Source organism: Eptatretus burgeri, chromosome 1 (assembly GCF_056783735.1).
Source record: "Eptatretus burgeri isolate ZD-2024b chromosome 1, Ebu_testis_v1, whole genome shotgun sequence".
NCBI classification, from domain to species: domain Eukaryota; kingdom Metazoa; phylum Chordata; class Myxini; order Myxiniformes; family Myxinidae; genus Eptatretus; species Eptatretus burgeri.
Window position 1 is genome coordinate 97,867,461 of NC_140961.1, and position 20,000 is coordinate 97,887,460.

At 41.2% G+C, this 20,000-nt stretch overlaps 1 protein-coding gene across 2 annotated transcripts in view; it reads right to left on the reverse strand.

The window, feature by feature from the left end:
* MARCHF5 (membrane associated ring-CH-type finger 5) overlaps nucleotides 1-20,000 on the reverse strand; it is a 333,575-nt gene that overhangs the window by 205,343 nt on the left and 108,232 nt on the right. Inside the window, exons 1-2 of one of the 2 annotated variants that reach the window (XM_085892592.1) lie at nucleotides 13,198-13,235; nucleotides 4,863-5,065 (exon numbers count right to left, since the gene is read on the reverse strand). In XM_085892592.1, the coding sequence (XP_085748718.1) occupies nucleotides 4,863-5,065; nucleotides 13,198-13,220 (226 nt within the window). In that variant the 5' untranslated portion in view covers nucleotides 13,221-13,235. Of the gene's footprint in view, nucleotides 1-4,862; nucleotides 5,066-13,197; nucleotides 13,236-20,000 lie in introns of those variants that run through there. The other variant, XM_085892587.1, reaches the window with a different exon arrangement.

Here is a 20,000-nt window from a genome sequence, read left to right on the forward strand (position 1 = left end):
ATCAAGGAGACGCTTATGGCCAGTCGAGGGTGGTTCACACATTTAAATTTGGGTAACATTGGCAAAACTGGCAACGCTGTGAGCACGGATGAGCAGGCAGCAGCTGAATTTCCATCAAAATTGAAAGCCCTTGTGGAAGTTTACCTTCCCCAGCTAGTTTTTAATGTGGATGAAACGGGGGGGGGGGGGGGTTGGAAGAGGATTCCGTCCCGTATGATTTCGTCATTTCTATTTTCCATCAAAGTGGAAGGGAGAGGGATGGGGCGGGGAACACGGGGTATACAAGATGGACATTACAGGGACTTTCAGTGAGCAGAAAGCAGGAAATTTGAAGGAGGTGAGTTTGGGGTGTATTAACGGGGGTAGAAAAGATCGAGGATTTGGATGGGGGACGATAAGAGGTGTTGGTGAACAGCTGTTTTGAATGCCTGGAGGGAAGAATGGGATTGAACAGAGTGAGGGAGTTTATTCCAAAGGCGGGAAAAAGGAGGAATGAAAGAGTGAAGGTGAGCAGTGATTCAAATCCAATCTGATTTGAATTTAATTATATTAATTACAAATTTGCCACCAGAAGAGTTGGCTTGCTGGATAGTCCTTCTCAAGACTGCAAGGTGTAAGTATTCCAGGAATACCATCTAGTTTTACAGAATGTATTCGTAAATCGGTAAATCTGTGGCTGAGCACAGTTGTCGATCGATAAAACAAGAGTGACTGCTCAATTAACATTGAAGTGGAATATTATTTAAGAATTGACTTGGTTGATGTTAATCATTGGAAATTTAACAGTGAACGCCCCACCCACTATCCCCACTCCTCCCTCCTCCCTCCCCCCCCCCCTTTTCCGACTACATCTCATTCAGCATGAAAATATAACTGCTGCACAAATCTTTTACTCTTCCTCAGCTATTCCCTCACCAACCGAAGTGTACACTTAATTTAAAGATCTTTAAAGGAGGTTGTGATGATATATTATGCAGCAAAAGCAACATATTCTAATATGTAAGCCTCAGCAACCTCATGGAAGGAAAATTCTCATTGTTTGTGATCACTTGGTTGGAAGGACAAACCTTGCTTTCTCTGTCTGCTTCACTTGAATCCTGCTGACTCGCATTGCACCAATTATGTGGAAACAAACGCAGAGAGGCAGAAAGAGGGGGCCACGCAGGCAAAGGGACATCACTGTAGCCCCAATGTCATGAACAATTACCAAACCTAAAAGGACACTCTGGAGGTCCAATAGCCTTGCTAAAGCTCACATTAACAACTGAATTTAACCGTTTTAAACTTGGTGTCCACAGCAGCAGGTCAAAATTGGTGATGCACAACAAATGTAAAACAACCCAGCGGCAAGCTGGAAAACAATGAATTTAAGGGAAGTCAACTACAATGCTTTTGCTGAGTAGTAACAATATAAATAGGAGCAATAGCGTGGCAAACATTGTCCGGCAGACAGAAAAGCAACCAGTTCAAGGATTATGGCGAAAGGCAAAGGCTCAGTCAGTGTTTTTTTTTTTTTCTTTCAGGCAAAAACTGCAAGTCAGTTGTGCTTTTGTGTCTTTTGCCCTGCGGCTCTCGCAATATTGGTGATTATGGACTCTGCCAAATAGTAACTTTATTCTGACAGTTGAAAGCTTTATCCATGTTCGAGCCCAGCGCACAGAGCCAGTGAGAGCAAGCAGCAAATCTCATGAATGCAGCATGCCAAGGGCACTTACAGTCCAGGTCACAGTGTTGTTTTCAAGCTTCTGCCAAGGGCCTAAATAATTAAAAACTGGAAAGTCAATTTGGCCAGAAATTAAGCTGGGAACAGCAAGACAATTCTTTGTAAGTCAAAGTGGCAAAGCAAGCATGTTAAAACTCCCCAAAAGCAGCGCATGATTCATCATGTGAGGAACACGAGTATCGCTGCACAGAAATGCTGCAACTGCTACACATTAACTCACTACTGGATCTCCATGTCAGTGGGGGACATCGGTTGCTTGCCATGGCATTCCTCTGATAATTTTGTCTGTACTTTCAATCCATCAAATTAGCAATGAGTTCGAGAAGTGCAACAGCATAGTGATGGCATCATCTGCGTCTGTTAATTCATCAGGGTGAGGCATTTGAGGCAAGCCTCGTTCTGCCAGCTGCAGTTGTCTCTGTATGAAACGGAGACTCCGGGCACAATCACATACCTACAATTTGGTGCATTACCATTGAAACAGGAGGAAGGGCAATTGGCCCATTGTGACAACAACGGGAGTTTTTTTTTTGTTTTTTTTTTGAACAGCAAGCTGAATGGCAGCACAAACTTTGAGAAAGCTCACCAAAAAGGTGACATTACATTTCGGTGTCAACTTTATTCCCAATTGTAACTTCCTGGCTGAATATTTGAAGAATGAGAAACGGAATTTACACTTTTCACTCCAAACTCGTAAACAGCGTCCGAACAAATTTTGCGAATAAAAAGAAAGAAATGCTGTTCAGAATGTTTTTGTCTTCTGCTTGCACATGATGGAGCCTCACACAAATTTCCAGAAGAGTGAGCGAGATTGTCAATTAAAAAAAAAACCCACAAAAAACACTGTGACCAATCAGATTCGCACCAATCTGCATGACCGAACAAATATGCACATGCATTCTACAAAAGACAGGTTCCATCAAAAGTCACAATTTGTTATAAGGTTCAATTTTTTCCACAGGGGCTGCAGGATGGCTGAGAAGTATGCACACTCACCTCTGAGGTGTCGAGCCTGGGTTTGAATTTTGGCCCAGCGATAAAATGTCATCCTGATTTCTCACACACAGTGCAAGGCATTAGTTTGAGTGCCGAACCTCAGAAGGACATTGCACTGGTTGTCCTGTCTGCCAGCATTAGTTGGTGGACGTTAAAGATCCCACAGTGTCCTTCCCATGAGATATTGCCAGCACCCGAGCCAAATTCAAAATTCCTGCCCAACCGACAGGGGGCACTGCATCAGCAGCAAAGCCGCACTTATTTTGCGATCTGATCAAAGATGGCCGACTTGAAAACTGGCAAGCCATTTATTGGCAAATAAATATGGGCTAGCCCTTTAACTCCATGCAGCGAAATTACTAAAACAATGGGGGCTATGGCATTTTATGTCTTTTTTTTTCCTCGTTATTGTTATTATTATTATTATTATTATTATTATTATTAATATTATTATCATCATCTCTTATTGATTGCATTTCTAGTTAGCCAGGAAGGATACATTTTTCAGACCTGCGAGTTGTCATCTCAACCTTCGGCATTTGATTGTCTCGGATCCTGAGTTCAAATCCCCCTCGGCTGTTGAATTAATACCAGGTGGGGTTGACTCTGCCTGTCATCCTTTCGAGGTTGGCAAAATGAGTGCCAACTTGCTGGTATCCTGTAGCGGAGTGGCGACCCGTCAAGGATTGTACCCAATAGCCAAGGAGACTCCTTAGGCAGTGCCAATGCTCTGTACAGAGTATGGTCCCAATGGATGGATGGATAGATGGATGGATTGGCATTGGATCACTTTTGAGGTCAATCTGTTCATTCCCCTGCCTCTATCTTGTCCACTTGTCATGGTTTTGTGTGCTTTGAGGTCTGGGATTACAGAGCATGCTCACCCTCTGCCACAGCAGTCTCTCATCTGATTTTCGTTACCCATTCCCCCTCCACCCCCCCCACCCCCTGCTTCCCTCCATCTCATCTTTTCTACTCAACAACCTACATGTATTAATATATTTGAAGGTCAAATAGACAAACAAAACTTATTTAACCTTTCCCTCACTTTTTTCTCCTTCATACCACCATTAGTTTGCCTATACACAGGCAGGTATCATCATTATATTCCACCACTCATCTTCACCAAGCATTTTCAGCCCTTTCTTGCACCAGTTGTTGGATCACTTTCACTTTTTCTCATTCCTTTTGAAAATCTTGGAGGAGGTTTCGCACTGGAAATCTTCTAACATTTCCAGTGCTATACCTGCTCTGAAAATTTCAAATCTTGACAAGAATGTAGACCATTATGTAAACGCAGTTCAAGGGTAAAATGATTTTGAGAGTTGGGACAAATCGGAGGGATATTTTACAAACTTATGTGGTTGCTTATATCTGTCTGTCTGCACCATACAATTATTAAATGCAATAAGACGTCATCATCATCATCATCATCATCATCATCATCGTACGGGATAGGACGACGATATCCTGTGGTGAGTGCTGCTCTGCACTTCTGTGTTGGTTACTTTGCATTGGTTTTAAACCAGGAAAGGATGCATGCTGGCAGTAAGTGCAGGCTGAAGATTTCATTCGTCAATCAAGGTTGACTTTTCGATCTGCATCGATTTGCCCCCTGTACGTGTACATTATTGTCAATTTACGACTAATGAAAGCAAGATAATTAAATGAATAATTTTTTTTTAACCAAATACCAATTGCAAAGCCAATGCTAATTTCATGTTTTTTTATGACCAGTGGCAGAATTCATCCACAAAGTCAGTTCCCAACATTGTAATAAACATGCACAACAAAAATAGTTGTTCGCATTCGGATACAGTCTGGGCTGGGGTGGGCAGAACCGCGGAGTTTTCCTGCATCTACTTGATTATGCTTGCACATCTCGGCCTCCATGAAAGGATAAAACAAGAAATCGAGGATAGTGCACTTGCTTATGTCTGGCTTCATTACGAGAGATAATAATCCCAACTCAACACGAATTGGAAAATATTCTATCATTTCATATGTGTGAATAACTCAGGAGTAAATGGACTTTCTAAATCATATAACTGAAGGTTGTTTTGGTGAGCAATTTAATTCGATTTCAGGATCCTGTCTTTTGGGAATGAAATTGTCGTAAATACATGGAACATCACTTGCTTACCATGCTTGGGAAATATGATGATATATTCGGCATTGCACTGTGGGCAGGCCACGGCAGAGGTACTGTTGCCTTTCTGCTTTTCATCAACCCAGCGCTGCAAGCAAGATTGGTGTACCCATTTCGTTGAACCACGACACAGGCAAGGCTTCACCCATTCGGCAGCACGGTCATCTTCCTCCGTGGCAAAGCACACCCAACATGTCCTGTGTGGTAGAGACCAGACATGCCAGTGGGAAATTAAAACAAATACAAATAGAAGGGCACTCGGAAGAGCGCACACCTCCTCCACGTAATGCCTGATCCACGAGAACATATCAGGCCCAATACATTTTTGAAATATCATGCTATGCAGTACGATATCGTTTTTGCCCCCATCTCTCAATGGTGAAGAATCACTTTATAAATTAAGTAACTCTCGTATCCAGATCCGGATTCGGATATTCACCAAAATGGAATCAATTATTCGTCACACACTCAACGTGTCCACCAAGTTTCAACTGAATCAGTCCACAACTTTTTGAGATATAGTGCTATTTATCATTTTTAGCCCTATCTCTCAATGGTGAAGAATCACTTAAAAAATTCTAGGAGTCAGATCCAGATACGGATCTTCACCAAAATATAATTAGTTTGTCCTTGTCGCACACCAAACTGTCCACAAAATTTCATCCGGATCCATCCACAACCTTTTGAGATATCCTGTACACAGACAGACAGACAAACAGACAAACATAAAGGGGTGAAAACAACCTCCTTCACTTTTGGTGGCGGAGGTAAAAAAAACAATTTCTAAATTATTGTGTGCATATGCAATTAAAAAATAATAAAATAATAAAAAAACAACAACCCCAAACAAGAAACCCCCCCAAAAAGAAGCAAAAACATAAACACGTAAATAGTGGTGGCCTAATGGTGAAGACACGAGAAAGGCATCCTGCAGGTTGTGGGTTTAAATCTAGCTGAAAGCAGCAAGTATTAAGGATTTTGATTCCAAGCTTTTAGAAATGGAGCTAGTCTCAAGAGAATGATGATGTTACTACTGGAATGTCAGTAAAACCCAGCTGGCTCATCAATGGCCTTCAAGGAGGGATAATCTGCCACCAGCCAATCCGCATGCTGTAGTTGATGCTGAAATGCTATCAGGGTAATTTGCGATGGACACGATTATGAAAATTCAATGCAGTACGACCCACACTGTATAAGGGTGGGAATATAGAATATAAAGAGGATCAAAGTGTTTGTAAATCTATATTTTGCTGCTCATCACAGCAATGTACAGTGGGGAGAACAAGTATTTGATAAACTGCCGATTTTGCAGGTTTTCCCACTTACAAAGCACGTAGAGGTCTGTAATTTTTATCATAGGTACACTTCAACTGTGAACGACGGAATCTAAAACAAAAATCCTGAAAATCACATTGTATGATTTTTAAATAATTAATTTGCATTTTATTGCATGAAATAAGTATTTGATACATCAGAAAAACAGAACTTAATATTTGGTACAGAAACCTTTGTTTGCAATTACAGAGATCAGACGTTTCCTGTAGTTCTTAACCAGTTTTGCAGACTGCAGCAGGGATTTTGGCCCACTCCTCCATACAGATCTTCTCCAGATCCTTCAGGTTTCGGGGCTCTCGCTGGGCAACACAGACTTTCAGCTCCCTCCAAAGATTTTCTCTTGGGTTCAGGTCTGGAGACTGGCTCGGCCACTCCAGGACCTTGAGATGCTTCTTACGGAGCCACTCCTGAGTTGCCCTGGCTGTGTGTTTTGGGTCGTTGTCATGCTGGAAGACCCAGCCATGCCCCATCTTCAATGCTCTTGTTGAAGGAAGGAGGTTGTTGGCCAAGATCTCACGCTACATGGCCCCATCCATCCTCCCCTCAATACGGTGCAGTCGTCCTGTCCCCTTTGCAGAAAAGCATCCCCAAAGAATGATGTTTCCACCTCCATGCTTCACGGTTGGGATGGTGTTCTTGGGGTTGTACTCGTCCTTCTTCTTCCTCCAAACACGGCGAGTGGAGTTTAAACCAAAAAGCTCTATTTTGGTCTCATCAGACCACATGACCTTCTCCCATTCCTCCTCTGGATCATCCAGATGGTCATTGGCAAACTTCAGACGGGCCTGGACATGCGCTGGCTTGAGCAGAGGGACCTTGCGTGCGCTGCAGGATTTTAATCCATGGCGGCGTAGTGTGTTACTTATGGTTTTCTTTGATACTGTGGTCCCAGCTCTCTTCAGGTCATTGACCAGGTCCTGCCGTGTAGTTCTGGGCTGATCCCTCACCTTTCTCATGATCATTGAGGCTCCACGAGGTGAGATCTTGCATGGAGCCCCAGACCGAGGGAGATTGACTGTTATCTTGAACTTCTTCCATTTTCTAATAATTGCGCCAACAGTTGTTGCCTTCTCACCAAGCTGCTTGCCGATTGTCCTGTAGCCCATCCCAGCCTTGTGCAAGTCTACAATTTTGTCCCTGATGTCCTTAGACAGCTCTCTGGTCTTGCCCATTGTGGAGAAGTTGGAGTCTGATTGATTGAGTGTTGACAGCTGTCTTTTATGCAGATAACGAGTTCAAACAGGTGCAGTTAATACAGGTAATGAGTGGAGAATGGGAGGGCTTCTTAAAGACAAAACTAACAGGTCTGTGAGAGCCAGAATTCTTACTGGTTGGTAGGTGATCAAATACTTATTTCATGCAATAAAATGCAAATTAATTATTTAAAAATCATACAATGTGATTTTCAGAATTTTTGTTTTAGATTCCGTCTTTCACAGTTGAAGTGTACCTATGATAAAAATTACAGACCTCGACGTGCTTTGTAAGTGGGAAAACCTGCAAAATCGGCAGTGTATCAAATACTTGTTCTTGCCACTCTCCAACAGCATTATTAATGCAGCAAGTAAAACCAGCCTGGAGAAAGGAGATTGGCATCCTTGGCATCATCAACAGACGATTCGTGATGAAAATATGTCACCGTGTTAATCCATCACACTTAAACGATCAATAATATGTCGCTCATAATAGGCATGGCCATCCAAACTGAAGGTGCCGTCAGGTAATGACCCACTTGACCAGGATGATCCACTTTTAAAAAGTTTTTGGAAACAAGCTGATTAGACCCTTCAATATGGGACAGATAGGAAGTTGATCAATAATTTTAGTCAAAATTACAAGCTTAATACTCGAGTCAAACCAATAAATAGTTGTTTAACCTCCTGATTCCACGATGACTCGAGTAAAAATGTTTGTTTGGTTTAAACTTAACAAAGGCGATCGTGAATTTATTTTTCACCAGGCGTCGTGAAAATCCAACCTTCAGTTGTGAGATTGAAGATGGGAACACAGATGACAGACAAAAGGAAAAAAATGACAAATCGGGGGAATGAGCTCGTTGAGAAGACAATGTCCCACGTGCGATGACGCACATAACGAATCGATAATCCCAGGATGTCTGCAACGAAGGTAGTTAACAGGCTCAAGTCAGAGCAAAAAAAAAATGGCTCCATGCCAACAAGCCGCAAGCACCAGCTTGGGCCATGGGGCTGATATTGAACTGGGAGAATCCCATTAGCAGGAAAATGTCTGCATTCTGAAATGACTCGGAGCTCATAATTGCCATTATTTATTGCCTCAATGCAAAATAACAATTTTAAAAGCAGCATTCAACCACTCTTCCAAATCTCGATGAGTATTGGTATCACCAAGCGATTTTAAAGGTTCTTGTCCAAAGAAAATTAAATTTGTGAGACCTATGAAATAAGAACCGCAAAATAAATTAATAAATAAATGGAAAAAAAAAAAATCAATCAATTAATCTTCTTTTCCACCAGAAATAGCAAATTCCCTATTTGTCCAAGTCCAGTGTGTATTTCTAAAGCCAATAACAAAACCATAATGAAGCAGTAAGATGCATCACAAAGATATGTGATTGATGCACAATCGTTCTCCTTTTGCAACACCCCCCCCCCACTCCTCCCTCTCCCCACAAAAAACCCCACAGCATCACTTGAGATAACCGAGGAAATGACTTGCTTATCAACCATGCAGAATCGAGCGCCGATGATGATTTGTTTGGAAGACATTAAACCTTCATATTGCAACATTTCACAGATGATTTATGAGCCATAACAAACTTTCAATTTCAACATTCTTGATATGGCTTTTTTCATGAAAGATAGCGCAACGTTGTGCTCGAAAAAAATATTTAATTACCACATCGACAATTTTAACTCAGGTTTACTTGTGTGAAAAACAAGTGACAGAATTAATTAAGTGGACAATAATCAAATTATGAAGAGGTCCGCATGTTCCACTTTTCCAAAAGACAAAGGGTGGCTTCGCCGTCTGAATGGCCACAACGCAGGCCCTCACTCTGTCACATGTATAGCTGGGGCCCCCAGCAGCAAGGCCAATTCCACATCCTCCAGACGACGTCTTTTTCAGCCTCCACCCTTCGTTCAGGCTAGACGTGGAACAACATGACCCAACTGTACAGTTGTCTAACTCTACATAAGTGTGTTAGGGTCAGCTGAAGGTTTGCTCCAAATCCACAACAACGCTTGGGTATGGCTGGGGCATGTGGAAAAGCAGAAATACGTGAAAAGTTGAATAATGGGTCGCCAAAGCCGACGACGACTATTTTCATTCCGACACAGCCACATCAGGTCAAAAATATCAAGCTTTGCACAAAGGAATGTTTAAATGGGAAAAACAAGACTCGTCACTCAAAATTTCCCTCCCTCATCCGTGGTTAGAGATGCCATCTGGCAGGGAGATCAACTGGCACAGATTGACAAGCTTTTGATTTCATACTGAAAAACATTCCACAGCTGATATAGTGTACCCCTGTTAATTGGCGTCCAAATCGATCTCCACAAGTCTCGACCGGTTTCGGAAACACGCCCAGACAGCATCAGCGCCCATGTCTTAAATCCTGCTTTAGCTCCTGCTTCTCTTCCCTTTGCGCGACTATTCAGCCTGTCCTTCTTTGGCTGCCTTGTGTCTGCCTGGAAGTCAGCAAACCACTCCTGTCCACAAGACAGGTGCTGAAACAGATCCCATCAAATACTTCACTAATTTACTTCCAATTATAAGCAGTCATGGAATCAATCATTGCTGCTTGCTGTCTTTCCTGTTTTCAAACAGTGTGATCACTGATCATTTGTTTGGAGTCCATCAATGTTCACGCAACTCGAGAGATGCAACTGCGCCTCTTTCGGTGGGCAGGACCATCTCCGTGGACATATCTTGAACATTCTAAAAATTGCAAACTGCTTTGCTTGCCAAGATATCTGCCTCTGGCATACAAACATGAGCTATCTTCATTCCAGGAATTCTGACTTACTCCACTCATGAGGAGTAAATGAAATGTTATCAACGGAACGCTCTCCTCTCCTGTCGTATGGAAGTCAGATTCCACATTATTTATAAAGCAGCATTCAAGAAAGGGCATTGGGCCCAATCTTGTTCTTCATCTAAACTCCATAAAAATGACCTCTATGATGCTCGGGAAAACCCTCTCTTCCTTTTTGCAGACAACTCTGCATTATCATATATTTTTCAGCCTTCATTCCACTGACAGGCAGATAGTAGCTGCATCACTATCTGCTGAACTGAAAATTATTAGATGATGATCTGATAAATGGAACTTATCGTAAAAATCCTCGATCGCCTCACAGTCTCGCCTGTCACGCCAGAAAGATCGTCAAACAAACCCACCTGCTGTAGATATTTCCACCAAATTCAGTGAGCCACTGGAACAGGTTCAGTCTCTTGACCTCCATTGGGTTGATCATATAGCAAATGGGCAAACTCCATTGTTCCGTGTCGTTCCAAAAAGTAAAACGGACATAATCAGTCTACAAGGCCCATGTCCGTGGCTCAATGGAGTGTTGCTCTCCCCCTATGAGCTGGCACCCCAGCATCTCATCTTTCTCTCCCAGATTTTGTGGAATCTGAAGCTCTCAACATTATCGGAGTCTTTCATAATGAGGAAGAAGCACAGAGTTTGTTGTTTTCACGTTGAAGGCAGGTCGCTCTCCGTTATACACCACCTCTCTTCCGGTCAAATTTCCTCTGCTCTTGCAGCCCTCTGCCCCTCTCCATCAACTTCAGGATGTATGCATTCTTTTTGCAACCCACACCTGGTTAACCTTCCAAAAATCCAGGCTCACATAACACTTCAACACCTGTCTGGGAGAATCACGTCAAAAAGGCTTTCCGATCCAACTCTTACCCTCAAGCTGGGCTTCAGAGTAGGAGGTTCACCACCATCTCATACCATCTCTCATCCTCACCCACAACCTTTATTACCTTTATTACTTTATTACCTCTAAGCTAAACCGCTGACTTCCAAGAACTGCACTTCGAGGAAAAAGGAGTTCTCGGAACTGCACTTCTTCCAGTGGCTGTGCAGAGAAGTGCATCAGATAGTTCAACTGCTGATCCTTGTGGAGGGACAGTGTGAGAATGTGTGACTTACTGGTGTTCAACATCATGTTCCAAGGAGCTGACCAGAGGCTATAATCTGTCCAGGTCTCATGAAACTGCTTTAGCAGGGGCTTGACTCTCACAAGAGATGCATCGTTCGAAACAGGATGGAATCAATCATCAGAAAAATGATAAAGTTGGTTTTCAAGAGAAGCAGACAGATCATTGATATAAATAAAGAACAATATATATGTCCTAAGATGCTGCATTGTGGAACCCCATCCAAAATTGAAAGATCATGAGAAAGGAGGCCATCAAAATTTACACACTGCTTCCACTCGTTGTTGAAATCAGACAACCGCTTGAGCAGGGAGCGCTGAATATCAAAAGACGACAACTCAGAAATCAGTCCAACTTGCAAATAAATCAGGGCAAAGTGTCAGAGATATCGTAAGATGCGGCCCAACCCCCTTGTTTGTGGTTCGGGGCATCTATCCAGTACTGCGTTAGGTTACTCAACTTGCACATTGTTCACAACTCTGTACATGCATATATCAGCATATTCGATTCCTGGAGATATGTTCGCCACTGCAACATGACTCAAGTGAGAAAACATGCAAACAATAATAAATCATCTGCAGTATATACACAAGCAGAAAGGGGGGATGGAAATGGGAGGGAGGGTGTCATTGCTTAGGTGGTATAAACCTCTGGAAATGGTGAGGAATGTTTGCCTCAGAATGAAAAACATTGACAGGATGATGCAACCACACACACACACACACCCTTTCAGTAAACACATGTAATCAAATTAATCTCCGCATGCAAGCAGACACCTTGTAAAACATGATCACTGAACAACACTGTCTATGATATATCGGTTTAAACCTCGGCTCTAGGCTATCATTATTACGTCACCACAAGGTTAAAATAAAAGCAAAAAAAAAAAACTCGACTATCTAAAGTATCGAACTTCTGGCTCAGGTTACAGGTCAGCTTGAAAATTTTTATGCAACCTAAGCAATGTCACATCACGCTATCAACATCACCCATCTGTTGAGCAGGGAGCTCTGAATATCAAGTCCTACTTCCATCACAAAGGACTACTTTGAGACCCCGTAGGTCTCTCACAACACGCAGCCTGTTTACAGGGGTTTACCCATCAGTAGCCCACTACTTGCATCACAAAGCTTACCTTCAATGAATAAACACACTACATATTCTCAAAGAAGAAATGTCACAATGGCATAATCATAACATAGTTAGCGACTATTCAGAGCAAAGAACTTTATGGAGTTTCTGACGTTATGAATAAGTGTTGCAATTAAAAGGTCACCACAAATTTCACCACATCAAGAAAAGCTTGTCAATGACAAGTTAAAACTGTCGTCATCACAACTGAATTTTAATCCCTTGCATCATTTAGAAAATATCCGTTTACAAGTATGTACACTTATAAGAGTAACCTTTGACCAGCTCTGATATCACTTCGTGGAAAACTTTCTCGGGATAGACGTAAAAAAAAAAAAAAAATTTTTCAGCACAAAATTCAACCGTCGAACGATTCTTTTTACAAGTTGTACAACAAAAAGTTCACGTAACCTCGACTCGCCTTTGTTTGTATTCTCATAACGGCCATCCGATCGTGGATTTAAGTTTCGAAAGATATACAAAGTACTGTATTACATTTCACAAGGGTTTTTAAATCAGCAACTTCCCTCTTGTGAAAGCAGAGGGATTGGCATTTTCTGCACCAGACAGGCTACAAAGTAGCATTTCAATAACCTTTCCATCCATCCTCTTTGCAATCACCCCCCTGTAAACAGGCTGTATGACCTAAGGTGCATTCCAATCTCCGACCAGTGACTGCACAAGATTATTACACAAATGACCTCCTCACCTCTTCTTATGTCCTGCTGTCATCTCATCGTCTGCAGAAAGCACTGACCACAATAAAAAGCAAAGTGACAGGAGGTCGTTTACAATCTACCCATCTCCTTGCCAATACAAATTTTTATCTTCGCACATGCGGTCACAAAGGCAATGACTGTAATATGACTGCCTAAGTGCTATGTTTGCTATAAATATTTTAGGTTCATTGAAAAGTTAGTCTCCAAAATTTAAAGGTTGCAATTTTGCTTCGGATTTCCACTCCGCATGTCCGCATGGGAATCCTATGCGTGGAAAAAAAAAATCAAACGTAAGCTGACACAAACTTTGTCAGGACAAACGTAATTATTCTCATGAAGATTGCAAAAGATTTGCTAACACAGAAAAGCTCAAAATCCGGTGTTTAAAAAAAAAAATGCAAGTTGCATGTGATTTAAATATAAAGACATATCATTCAGCAAATAAAGAATAAACTGGAAATGAATGCCCAAACATAATGACATCAAGTGGTTGAAAATTTTGAACCAAAGATGCACAATGAGCTTTGAGCAGCAAACAACGTTTCCCCACTACTCAGACCTCCTTTCCTTCCGACTGCATACCCAAACAAAAAAGAGCAATCAGAGATTGCAGATTATCGCAAGGACTTGTTTTGTGTGGTGTTTTTTGTGTGGTGTTTATATACTGCTGATACGTAATTAATGAGAGACAATTAGAACTGCCACTTTATAACTGCTGGCAGTGATGGCCGGGTACCAAGACGTCCTGCTTTGATGCAACCCCACATTGATCGGGCACCCCCGCATTACAATGGGAAAAAATAAATTCAATTAAAATCAAATTGAACACCAAATAAGTATGGCACTGCATTGGGGGTAATCAGAGGAACCCAAACAAACAAAAAGCAAAGATGAAGTCATCAGGAGGAACCTGGATAGGATTCGCATTAAAGCTGCTACTCCTCTACCCTCAAACCCATCTAGGCACAGCCAAGTGAGCCTTATTAGAATAAATAAATTACCCAGATTCAAAACATTAAATAATCCTGGATGCCAGACCATGCGCTCGATCAGGTTGAAATCTAAAAGATATATTCCCCAACATTACCAGATCATTATTGTGAAGTTTCACATTGATCAATGAAGTGGTTCAAGACAATTTTTTTAAACATTTTTGTTCAATCTAATATAGCTGCCAAACTATTTGTGAACACCCTTGTATCAACAAGGCTTGGGGAACGTGTATGTGAAGTTTCCCCTCGATCTGTCCAGCCTTTCTGGAGAAGAAGGTTTCTAAAGGTTTTTTGGTAAATCCAATGTAGCTGCCAAACCACGTAACCTATGATGCCATAGGGTGGGAACGTTATGTTCATCATGCATAGACGGTCACACCTGTAAAGGTTCGCCTAAATCTGTTCAGCCGTTTCAGAGAAGATTTTTTTAAAGTTCTGTTTTTTTAAGTATGGCTGCCAAACCACAAGGCCGAAGATGTCATCAATTTTTTTTCTGTCGACTAATTTATCCCGGGGCGATACTCAAAAATGTTCATACTAATTGGATGTTCCGTTCTCTGTATGCAATTATGACCTCGTAATGAAGGCACCTATGATGTCGTTTAAAAAAAAATAACAATGATAAAAAAATCACATTCCCCATACGGAGTATTTGACAGGTACCATTCTTTTTCACGGTGTGGTTTCAGAGATACAGAGGACCAAAGTTTTTTCTTTTTTCCAGCATGGCTGCCACACCACGTGACGATGATGTCACAATTATCATTAAAACATTTCAAATGGGGAGTCGTTCCTATGGTGAAAAGTTTGTGTCAATCTGCCAAATGTGTGCAGAGAAAAATTATACTCACATTTTGTGCGGACAAACAGGCAAACAAGAAAGACGTCATGCAAAGCACGATGCTTGCGAAATCCACCGCCCACTCCCCACCCCCAACCCAAGAAAAAAGTTACCATGGATACATCAAATTGTCCATTTCATTAAAATTAAAATTGACTGTCTTAATCAAAGCTCAGGCCAGTCGGATGAAAATAAATTATTTTTCAGATGAAAATTGATGATTTTCGAAGTTTGACTTTGAGTTGACCTTTGAACTATTGAACTCAAAAAGTTGCTTTCCCAATTCAGTGATGCACTATGCAATTCAATTGCTGTTTAATGCTCAAGTTAATAGGACAAAAATTGATAATTTTAGAAGTTTGACTTTGAGTTGACCTTTGACCTATTGAACTCAAAAAGTTGCTTTCCCAACATAGTGACTCAATATGCAAATCCTGTTCAACTTTCAAGTCAATCTGATGAAAAATGACAATTTTAGAATATGGACTTGAACATGACCTTTGACCTCAAAACCAAAGGGCTTCTCAGTTGTGACGACTTCCACAACTTGGTAAAGTTTCATGACCATCAGTTTAAAATTGTGACCTGCAGGCGAATGACAGACAAACAGAATAACAAAGTCAATGGACCAATATACTTGCAATTCTGCAAGTAACGAACAGACAGACAGACAGACAAACAGACCCAAATGCAATACCCTCTCCTCTGGCAAGGAGAATAACTTGGAAAGACATTTTACTTTTACCAAGACATTTACCAAATATATTAACTTGAAAGTTAGTAATGATCAAGATCAGGGTGGAGAGGAGGGGAAAACGGGGAAATGCAGTCCACCATCAACCCCCTTCTGGTGAAACTCCCAAAATCCAGAATCATTGCTCACTTCCACCCTTCCCTTTTTCCCACACCTGTGCAACTAACTTCCACATTCTCTTCAATCTCATTCTTCCCTCCAGGTTTTCAAAACAGCTATTCACCACCATTTCAGATCCTCCCCCATGCAAACCCATGATCTTTTCTACACCCATTCACAACCCACCCCCAAACCCACCTCCTTCTAAATGTCTGGCTTTCTGAGAGTTTGCATCTGCATTCATCTTGCCAACCCTGTATATCCTCCCTTACCCTCTCTTCCCCACATCTCTTATTTGTCCAATCTCTCTCTATTTTATCCTTCAACCCTGCTGTTGGTGTCCCCCACCCCCCCCACCTTTCTACTGTTCCTTTTGTTGTATTGCGAGCCCCGATCCATAGTGTTCTCCCTCTTTCACAAGGCTTGACATTGTATGCACAAAAAAAGAGAGACAGAAGATACGATACAGGGGCGAGGGTGACAAGGAACTTTTATTACAAACGATTCCGGTTGCTGTTAACCGGAGTTACAAAATGACTTATTCCAACATTCATTACAAAATAACAAACCAAATGATCCCTTCATTAAACCCTGAGACATTTTTGTAACATATACATATATACGTATGTACATACATGCCTGCCTGGTGTTGGCTTAATGGTTAGGGTGGCAGGCTTGGGATCCTAGGGTCCTGAGTTCAAATCCCACTCGACTGTTGAATTAATAACTGGTGGGGTTAACTCGAACTGTCATCCTTCCGAGGTCAGCAAAATGAGTGCCAGCATGCTGGTATCCTATGTCGGAGTGGCGACCCGTCCAGGATTGTGCCCAATAGTCAAGAAGACTGTTTAAACAGAACCAACGCTCTGCACAGAGTATGCTCCCAATGGATGTATGTATGTATGGATGTATGTGTGTGTATGTGTATGTGTGTGTATATATATATATATATATATATATATATATATATATATATATATATATATATATATATATATATATATATATATTGCTTTTTTCATGAGAAACAAACATGATGCAAATAAAAACACTTTGCCATGCTTGTTTTCAGTTGGTTAGAATGTCACAATCAAAGTATTATGCTCCTAAACAGCCTAAAGTCCAATATGATCAGAGGTCATGAAAGAAATGGAAAATGGCTACACTTCTTTAAACTCAATTTCACAAAACCAACGTGCATATTTTGAGAGAAAATCAATTTGGTAATCAAAATCAGCACTTGCCTAGAAGGAAGCATTTATTTTAGAACTCATTAAGCTGCAAACTTACTGAATATGCTGACACAAAAACAAAATTCAGCATGGGGTTTAATTCCGATTCAGCTCAAAAAAGAGGGCAGAACACCACGGAATGTAGGTTTTCAAACGTGTGCACCAGATTATTTTATTCGGATAGTGCAGCACCTTATCTGCCTGAATGTTGCACGAGCATTTTGGCAAGCTCAACACGAGGCTTGTCAAATACTATAACGCCACTAACACTGCCTTGAAGGTTATGACGCACACTGGCCCAAAGTCACCCATGCCTGGAGTGCTGTGTGCCAAATATTTCAGTCTTCACCTACCCACACCTTTCTGTCTATTAATCTTTTAGTAAGGTTGGATTGGCCCAGAGGAGTAAATGGAAGAACACAACTTATTTCAAATATCAATGGCTGCTGTGATGACTTGCTCCACTGACTTTATGGTATTTTGGAGAAACAACACAACATGAATGGTGTGTTAAGAAAGCACATCCTCACTTCATCCTGCATGTGGCCATTCCCACATAATTTAAGCTTTGTGTTTAAATGCAATGTTATGCAAATGAGATCCAACATCTGATGCAAGTTACTCTGATATATGCAAACAACATACTCATGTACATATGAATGTGTGTGGTGTGTGTGTGTGTGTGTGTGTGTGTGTGTGTGTGTGTGTGTGTGTGTGTGTGTGTGTGTGTGTGTGTGTGTGTGTGTGTTTTATATATACTGTCCAAATAATGCTTCAGAGGGTGTAGCAACAAAGTCTGTTCCAACACTGCTTTTATACAGACAGAGGGTTTGTAAATAATTATCAACAAAAGTTGGGACACCTGTAGGAATTGTTTGCATCAACTTTCAAGGCATAATTTACTTCCATTGCTGCAGAACAGCTGCAGTTGCTAACCCATTACTTGTTCCCTGAAAAGGGCCTTTTTAACAACTCTGAAATTTACATTATTTTTCAGTTTTTGGTAACCTAAACTTTTTTTTAACCTCTGGCAGTTTACCGCTTAGGTTTGTACCATTTCAGGTTATTCACTGAACTTGAACTGCTTAAATTTCAGTAAAAACTGAAAAATGGAGGTGTTCTAAAACTTTTGACCGGTAGTGTATATATCTATGTGGGGTATGCTTACACAGTCAAAGCAATAATGAATGTGCCTTCCCCATTGTCTCAAGCTGCTCATATGCATTTGTTTTTTTTTTCATTTATTTTTTCCTTTACAGATGCTTTTCAACAGTTCTGAGATTTTGTCTGAGATTTGAAAAGAGAAACATGTCCATCGGCACACAAAATTACCGTGCTTCCTCATTGGCTGGGGTCACTGACCTGCATTTTATTTTTTTCACCTTTTTCTTCATTTATTTAGATTTTCATTTACAGATGCCTTTCAATGGTTCTGTGATTTTTTTTTCCTGGCATATTGGCTTTGATGTCCATCGGGATGCAAAATTTCAGTTTTCTACATCACCCAGAAGGTCGCGATCTTTAATATCAGTCATTCAGTGCTTAATATGAGCTTTTATATAATACTAGCAGGACATGCTTACACAATGTGTAAGCATTGTGTAAGCATAAAAATCGTGCTTCCCCATTGTCTCGGATCGCCCACCTGGATTTGATATTTCATTCTCTTTTCATTTTATTTTTTCATTTATTTATATTTTCATTTACGGATGCTTTCCGACAGTTCTGTGATGTTTCCTGGTGTATCCGCTTCGATGTCCGTCGGCACGTAAAATTACTGTGCTTCCCCCATCGCCTCGGGTAGCTCACCTGCATTTGATATTTCATTGTCTTTTTCATTTTATTTTTTCATTCATTTATATTTTCATTGATGGATGCTGTCCAACGATACTGTAATTTTTCACGGTGGACCGGCTTCGATGCCCATCAGCTTGCAAAATTTCACCTTTCTCCTGGAAGGTGCCGATCTTTAATATCAGTCAGTGAGTGAGTGGTTAGGAAGAGCTTTATATATTATATACTACTGTTGTATGTACGAACCATGTTGTTTCCCCATTGTCTTGGGTTGCTAACTTGCATTTAATTTTTCATTTCTGGATGTTGTCTGACGATTGTCTGATTTTTTTTCTCCAGTTTACTCGCTTCGATGTCCATCGGCATGCAAAATTTCAGCTTTCTACGTCACCTGGAAGGCACTGATCTTTAATATCAGTCAGTCAGTGATTATAAAGATCTTTATCTGTTGTTCTTCTTTCGGCTGCTCCCGTTAGGGGTCACCACAGCAGATCATCCGTTATGATCCGCATACTGATTTGGCACAGGTTTTACGCCGGATGGCCTTCCTGACACAACCCTGGTCGCCTCTTACGACACAGGGATAAGGATTGGGTTTCGCCATGATTCCGGGCTGCCCTACACCCTCTCATAGCGCGGCCCAGCACAGAGCGCCCGTCCTCAAGCGATCCTCCAACCTAAGCCACCGATTATAAAGTAGACGGATTTATACACAGTAGACAAAGTAGATTTATACACAGTAGATTTATACAAAGCCACAGTAGACGGATTACAAGCGCACGCCACTACACCCGGTATTAGAAAGATCTTTATCTATACTAACAAAAAGCAATGTGTGTGTGTGTGTGTGTGTGTGTGTGTGTGTGTGTGTGTGTGTGTGTGTGTGTGTGTGTGTGTGTGTGTGTGTGTGTGTGTTCCAGTGTGTGCGTCTCCTCAGTAACTCCAAAACTATCAAACCTAGCAGCCTGAAATTTTGCATGCATACAAGACAATGAAAGAGTGAAAATTGGGTGTTTGGGTTAATTAAAACACCCCTTTTCAAGATAATTAACGGCCTTATTTAATTATGTCCTTCATCAGG